Raw genomic sequence first — 7,987 nt, forward strand, 5'->3', positions numbered from 1 at the left:
AAAAAAAAACATTTTACACACACAAAAAAAGAATAGGTCACAGGAGGCTGCATTGCAAATGATGCTACTGTAAACACCGTTCTGTGTACAGCTCATCAACCTTTGTAGTTAGTAAGTATAGGGTACGTTCTTAAGACAGACTGCAATTGTGAGGGTAGGAAAACTACTGGGTGCCCAGATGGAGTTTGTACCCAGGATTGTCATTCTATAATATACAAAATTCAAAGGGAGACATCACAATTGGACTTAGTATTTTGAGCCTTGACTTTGTATTTGAAAGCAGAAAAATTAAATTGTCAGGTGAGCTACAATAGCAAAGGTATTTGAAGGGAAGCAAGAAAGAGAAGGTGCTCCTGTGCTTGAGGAGGAGTGGGGGCAAGGAGCTCACTTTAGTTAAACTTTGGCTTTCTGCTTTCTCTTTACAAACATAGTAACGTATTTCGTTTCTTACAGGTCATAAGTGACCTAGATGAAACATTACACAGAACCTATAAATTGGTTCATCTCTTGGGTAGTGGGGCAAGTATAAACCTTTAGAAAAGTTTACCAATAATACTCTCATATGTAACAAGCTATAAGTATTGGTCATAGGGAAAAATGAAATCATAAAAAATTTTAAGCTGTTGATAAGAGTGGTATCCAGGGTTCAAAAAGAAAAGTGGAACCTCCAAGCACCACTTTGAAAAACAGATGTGTTAGTAATCTTAGCAGCCTGCTTTGGTTGAAAGCTGAATTAATCAGCTTTCCGTCACTGGTACAAATTACCTGAGATAAGTAACTTTAGAGAAGGAGAGGTTTATTTTGGCTCTTAGTTTTAGAAATTTTAGTTCATGATCTGTTGTCGTGCTCTTCAGCATATGGCAAGGCTCCTTATGATAGGAATCCATGGAGAAGGGAGCCAGAGTGAAAAGACACAGGAGGTGTTCTCCAAGGGCATGTCCCAGTAGTTCAGTTTCTTTTCACAGGGTTCTGCCTCTTTAAAGTTCCACTACCTTCCCGGGAACCAATCTTTTGCCACACATACCTTTGGGGAAACACTTCATATCCAGACTATGGCTTTTTTCCAAACAGAGAACAAATTCTGTTCACATGAGTTCAGTAGAGAACAGAGGGTAGAGGTAATAAGTACCGACCAGTCTGGAGAACATTGCTGTAAAGGAAGATGTACACTGGAGAAAACCTGTTCTGTTTTGTTTCAGTTTGATTTTATTTTGTTTTTTTAACCCTGGGAAATGTGCTCATTGATAAAAGTGGTTTGTTATAAAGATAAAGCTGGCATGTGTTGATTCTAGATTGGCAAGAGAGATAGATGGGAGCCACTGAGTATAATCAAACATCATTCTGAAGAACAGAGGCAGTTAATCTGTGGTCAGAGGTGGTAAGGCAGGTGTGTGGAAATAAATATAGATCCAGTTACGATAGAAACCTACATGGAAGTCCTCTACTTGTTCCAGTTTTCCAGTGAGTTTCTCATGCCGTTAGCACAGAGAAGCTGGGGAAAATGGAGTAGGAAAGAGAGGTAAAAGGAGCCCCAGAAGACTGTTTGGAGAAGGATGCTTCCATTTGCTTTGCGTGTTAGCTCTTTAATTTGTTGTTGGGATTCTGATTTTATTGCTTCTCTCTCTTAAAGAGTTACTTTTCTCTTCTTCAATGTCTTTAAGAATAGAAATGAAAAATGATGATTCTCTTCAGTGGGTTATCTTTGTTGATGTTCTGACAGAAAGCTAATTGAGCAAAGAGTATTTTTTGAGGATTTTTTTTCACAGTTAGCAAACCAGTCAGTTGTATCAATCGCTTATAGCACCAAAATCAAAGAGGGACTGTTGATACTGTGTATTTCATGTTGGAGTTCTTATTAAAACATGGATGCTTTCCTTCTGTTTTTAGATGTTCTTAATAGTTGCCCCTCTTTCTGTCCTCTACAACTGGAAGGATGAATTGGATACCTGGGGATATTTCCGAGTCACTGTTTTACATGGCAGTAAAAAAGATAATGGACTGATTCGTTTAAAGCAAAGAAAATCTGAAATTGCTCTAACAACCTATGAAACACTGCGCTTGTGTCTGGAGGAACTTAACAGGTAAAACCATAAGAGTCATGCTGTCAGTGTGCTGCCAACATTAGTCATATGCATCCTTTATGTCATGATTCAAAACTCAAACGCTTTTAGTTTGGTTTCATGTCAGGGTTTAAAGCAGAGTTTGTGATAGTTGACTCCATCTGGAAGGTGTCCTACCAATTCATATTCTATTTTTTAATCTCAGAATAAGACTCCTTTCTAAACCATACATTTTAAAGAATGGTAGGATTTGTCCCAAGTCCCCTGTACAACACTGTGTTGTTGTATGAGGAGTGGCGGGCTGCATCCCACCGCCCGGCTAGCTTAACCCCTGAAATAACCACACAGAAATTGTATTAATTAAATTATTGCTTGGCCCATAAACTCTAGCCTCTTATTGGCTAACTCTCACATCTTGATTCAACCCATTTCTAATAATCTGTATATCACCACGAGGTTGTGCCTTACCAGGAAAGATTCAGCATGTCTGACCTGCAGCTTCATGGCGGCTCGTCTCTATCTGCTGCTTTCTTCCTCCCAGAATACAGCTCTGTCTTCTCCGCCTAAGTTCTGCCCTATCAGGCCAAGCAGTTTCTTTATTGATTAACCAATGAAAGCAACACAAATACTGAAGGACCTCCTACACCACTGTATAAATGATGCCTCCAAGAGTATTGAAAGCCACTGAGGATATTTGAGCTGTACCTTAGATAAGAAGCATACCCTGGCATATTTCCAAGATATATAGAAAAATCCCTGATTGGTATGTTCAGCCACATTGATGGAGGAAAACCAATGAAGAGGTTTGTTCTGAACTAACTTGTGCCAAAATTTCTGATTCGTGTGTATAAGTTCCACCCTTAGAATGTAATCATGTTTAAAGATGTGATTAAAAAAAAAAACGGGGCTGTTTGAATAGAGCTATAAGTCAACATAAGGCATCCTTACTAGGTAACAGACAAGTATTAGGAGCGTGTGAACAGGGAAGGACATGTGAGTTATCTAATATCTTTTAAATGGTGAAATATATGGTTTCAGTCAGTTTGAATTATAGTCAGTTGAAAGAGAGAATGGCAGAAAACTACCTTAAAGGTGATGCTTTCCAACCATCTAAAATCCCAGGGCATGAGAAAATAACGGAGAACAAAAGCTGATAGTGGAATGTATTCAAGAGTGAAGTCCAGCTAGATGAGCTGGTGCAAATCTCCAGGTGGTGCATCTCACATACTCTGGAGGCTGACGTGGGAGAATCATGAATTTAAAGCCAGTGTGATCAAATATAGTGGGGCCTGTGCTCAAAATATTAATAACAAAGAAGAATAAAAGCAATCACTAATTAGCTATGTGGATTTGAGCAAATCATCTATCTCATCTGGAAAATGACAGGATGAATTGGATCTGTTTTTGCTAAATGGACTATTGAGATATAGATGGGACGTTCTCTTGGAATTAACTTAATGAGGTTCAGTTTATATAACATAATCAATACTGATTTTTAAATGTAGTTAGCTTCCATCTCCGCAGGTTCTACATCTAGGAACTCTCAGCCAACCGTAGATTAAAACATTTGCTAGAAAAATGTGTCTATAACAAACAAATGGTTTCCTTAAACAAGTCAGTGTAATATTTTTACATACCATTTACATTGTGGAGGGTATTACATATCATCTAGAGATTATATAAAGAACAAAGAATGATGTATGTAGGTTATACACAGATACTATGACATCTTATGTAAGAGGTTTGAACATTCATCTATTTTTGTAGCACAAATTCTTGTTCTTAATAATAAAAACCTAGAGCCAGATATTAGGGAGTGAAAACAGAGAGCAGAGAAGCTGTGCAGCCAGACACTAGAGAGACCTTTACCTCTACTAATGCTCCCTGAGTCTGCCTACTTTCTCTTTCTATTTCTGTTCTGATTTCCTGCCTAACTTTACTGAATCATTGGCTGAAGCAGCTTCTTTAATAACCAATGGTAATAAAACATTCATAGCATATAGAGGAGAATCCCACATCATATTATACCCAATTATAATTGGGATTTTTTTTTTTTTTGAGTCAGGGTTTCTCTGTATAGTTCTGACTGTCTTGGAACTCACTCTGTAGACCACGCTGGCCTTGAAGTCAGAGATCCACCTGCCTTCTGAGTACTGGGATTAAAGGAGTGCGCCACCACTGCCTGGTGTAAGTTATTCTTGATGCTCCAATATTCTGATTAGGCTGGTCTAAGCGTTTAACATAGCTTTGGCTCCTCAGTATCTCCCACTGACCCACAGCACCTGTTCTTTTTAATAGACTGAAACTGCAGCTATTCATCTCCATGCAGTGATATTTTGTTTGTAATCTAGCAAATAAAACTGCACCCAAGATCAGAGTGCAGAGCTAAGCTACTAGGCAGTCACAGAAGCCAGGTAGTGGTGTGGCACATACCTTTAATCCCAGCGCCAGTGGAGACAGAGGTGATATGGCTGGGCAGAGAGAGGAATGTAAGGCAGGAAGAGACAGGAGCTCAGATGTAGTCTGAGGATTCATAGAGACAAGATTGCTCCTTTGGTTGGAACATTGGTAGAGGTAAGAACTCTCTAGTGGCTGACTGCTCTGCTTCTCTGATCTTCCAGCATCAATCCTTATATCTGATTCTGAGTTTTTATTATTTAGAATAATTAGAATTTGTGCTGCATCTCTAGTAGGGTCACAACATTAACCCTTTTAGTAAACAGTGTTCATTATAAGTTTCAAAAAATACTGCTGTCTATATCAGTGCTTTTCAAATTTAACACAAAGTTTGTTTCTTTTGTGTGTCTGTTTCTGGTTTGTTACTTAAAGGAGGAATAGTCATTTAGCTTTCATTCCAGCATTATCAGACATGATCTCTAAACCTACTTTAGTATCATTTGAATTTTATGGGGGTCTATAAAAATCATGTTTTTTTTTTTTTCTCAAATTTTTTCCTACATTTATCTGTAACATTCTGTGATCTAGACTCACTTAGCCAAATGAGAACCAGTATAATCATCTAAGGATAAAGATGTTAGGGAGAAAAACAATGCTATCTAAATTCTATTAGACTAAAGTAAGGACATTTTCTATTCCCCATTATTCCCTTTTTTTTTTTCTTGTAGTTTGGAATGGTCAGCTGTTATTGTAGATGAAGCTCATAGAATCAAGAATCCAAAAGCACGAATTACAGAAGTCATGAAGGCTGTGAAGTGCAAGGTCCGCATTGGCCTGACTGGTACCATCCTCCAGAACAACATGAAGGAGCTGTGGTGTGTTATGGACTGGTGAGTGGAATACCTCGATAGTTTCTGTTTATTACTAGTCCTTAAGTCACAGCCCCTCCCCCAGAAAACTGGCCACTTAACTGTTTACAAAAATATCCAGCCCCAAACATGTTTCAGTCTAGGAAGTTGTATGAGAGGTCAGCATGTGCCTGTTGGTTCCCAGGGTAAGGAAATGCTGGGTTACTAGTTCCGTCACCTTCAGTTAGAGACAGTCACAAGGAAGAAATGCTGTGCTCCTGGCTCTTGTTTTTGCTGTCATTAGTAAGTAAGCCACTGAAAAGATTCCTTACCAGTAAAGGAATTGAATGCTTTTCTTTTTAGATAATTTATAACATGAGCGCTGGCTTGTTTGTTGTTGTGGTTTTTGTCCTGCCCGGTACCCCACAGCCGGCAAGCCCCAAATAAAATCACACGTAGGTCTCCATAAATTATAAGCTGATTGGCCCATTAGCTCTAGCCTCTCACTGGCTAACTCTTACATCTTGATTAACCCATTTTTCTGATCTATGTTAGCCATGTGGGGCAGATCACATCCTGTTGCTTCGGTGGTCTAGGCAGCAGTGGGAGGAATCAACTTCCTCCTTCCCAGAATTCTCCTGTTCTCATTACATCATTTCTACTTCCTGCCTGGTTTTCCTGCCTATATTTCCTGCCTGGCCAATCAGCGTTTATTTAAAACATGATTGGCAGATTACAGACAATTCTCCCACACCAATAATTTAGTAACCTTGTTACATTTTTCTTACTTCCTTTATAAAGGGCTGTGCCGGGACTTTTAGGTAGCAGGAGCCACTTCAAGAAGCAGTTTTCTGACACAGTGGAACATGGCCAGAGACACACAGCAACCAAAAGAGAGCTTGCTACTGGCCGAAAAGCTATGCACAGGCTTGCAAAAAAGATGTCTGGCTGTTTTCTCAGGCGCACCAAGACCCTTATCAAAGGTCAGCTACCTAAGAAAGAAGACCGGGTGAGAACTGTATTTGTTTGTATTATTAATTACTCATCACAATTTTTTTTTTTCCTGAAAAACATTTTTTTTTTAGGATTCCTTTTGTTACATGTGGAATTTCAGAAAACATCAACTGAGCTCAGTTTTCTTTCTTTCCTGGTTTTACTGACCTGTTGGCTATTAGGCCTGCAGTTAGTACATGTGTTAGTTAAATTTCTGTTGCCATGATATATTCTAGAGATAAGTCACTGTAAATAGAGGAAAAATATATTCTGGTTTCATAGGTTTCAGCCCATGGTTCTTTGTACCTGTGGCCTGTGGAGAACATGGTGGAGCAAGCTCTTGCCTCACAGTGGTGAGAAGGAAAAGAGACAGGAAGGGGACAGGAGCCCAATACCCACTAACCCTACACAGTCTCAGTCATCCAAGTTTCTTCTGAAGGCTCCACACATCAAAGGCCACTGAGCTGGGCTTTGGCTTATGGGCCTATGGCGGACATTTGGTTTCTAAGCCATGACAGTGTGTGCCTAATGCATATCTTAAGTCAGGTGTAACGGGGCATTCCTTTAATCCCAGCACCAAAACTCAGGCAGGTGAATTTCTGAGTTCAGGCCTATCTGTTGTACACATTGAGTTCCAGGCCAGTGAGGTCTACACAGTGAAACCCTTTCTCAAAAACAAAAAACCAGACCAAATTCTCGTGCCCTATCAAGGCTTTTGATTCAGATCTAAGTAAGTAGGGAGAGCTTCCCTTTGTAATGCATTTTCCTTCACACGTAGTACTGTTCAGTGTGTTCTGTGGCATCTTAATTCTAGTTATAGGACTAAAACTTGGGCTCTGGCTCTCCCAGGTAAAGTTCTTTTTCAGTTGAACATCTTATTGAGGTTCTCAGACCAGTGTTGTTTTTTAAGAAGCCATTGATGGTAGTTTAGTGCTGTTTTTTTGGTTGGCTTCATGTGGAATGCTGTTTGTAGTTATGCTACTGACCTAATTATTCACTTGTAAGAAAATAACATTGTTTAGAAACTTGGAGTTGTTGAGGATTTTATATTTTTCATTGATTATTTAACCTTACATTTCTTAGCTCCATCAGTAGAATAAAGATTCTGTAAATTATTACAAGTTAAATCTATCGCATGCTGTTTTAACTAGAGGTGATGATATCAAATGCATTCTAATCTTAGGATACCTTGTAAAGATAGATTTGAAAATAAAGGCTGGTACTGACATGGTAGTTGAGAAAATTGATGATATGTGACGTGATATTTACCTAAAGCAAATATTACGTTAGAGTACTTATGAACCTCTGCTTTCTAAAATGTTGCATGCAGGGCCACATGTGTGCATGCACTTGCGTAAGCGCGCACATGTGTGTGTGTGTGTGTGTGTGTGTGTGTATGTGTGTGTGTGTGTGTGTGTATGAGATCTGTTAATAGGAATAATACAAACATAATACATCAAGGAAGAACTGTGCCTAGAGATTTAGAACTTGGGTTCTGGCTCTCCCAGTTAAAGTTCTTTTTCAGTTGAACATCTTATTGAGGTTCTCAGACCAGTATTGTTTTTTTTAAGAAGCCATTGATGATAGGCAGGCTTCACATGGTTGCTCTGAAATGCATGACACATGCGAAACACTTAGTAACTGTTAATGTTGAATACTAATATAAAATATCCTTTATATTGTCATCAT

The 7,987-nt window shown here is 38.9% G+C and overlaps 1 protein-coding gene across 4 annotated transcripts in view; it reads left to right on the forward strand.

Annotated features, from left to right (window-relative positions):
• Nucleotides 1-7,987, forward strand: part of Ercc6l2 (ERCC excision repair 6 like 2) — an 88,463-nt gene that overhangs the window by 13,116 nt on the left and 67,360 nt on the right. For all 4 annotated transcript variants that reach the window (XR_003376752.1, XM_005371635.3, XM_026778266.1 and 1 more), the window contains 3 exons: nt 1,888-2,081; nt 5,186-5,347; nt 6,107-6,314. Coding sequence is in view for 3 of the 4 variants with exons in the window: in XM_005371635.3 (XP_005371692.1) it covers nt 1,888-2,081; nt 5,186-5,347; nt 6,107-6,314 (564 nt within the window). In the remaining variant the exon portion in view is untranslated. The remainder of the gene's footprint in view (nt 1-1,887; nt 2,082-5,185; nt 5,348-6,106; nt 6,315-7,987) is intronic.

This window comes from Microtus ochrogaster, unplaced genomic scaffold (assembly GCF_000317375.1).
Source record: "Microtus ochrogaster isolate Prairie Vole_2 unplaced genomic scaffold, MicOch1.0 UNK118, whole genome shotgun sequence".
NCBI lineage: Eukaryota > Metazoa > Chordata > Mammalia > Rodentia > Cricetidae > Microtus > Microtus ochrogaster.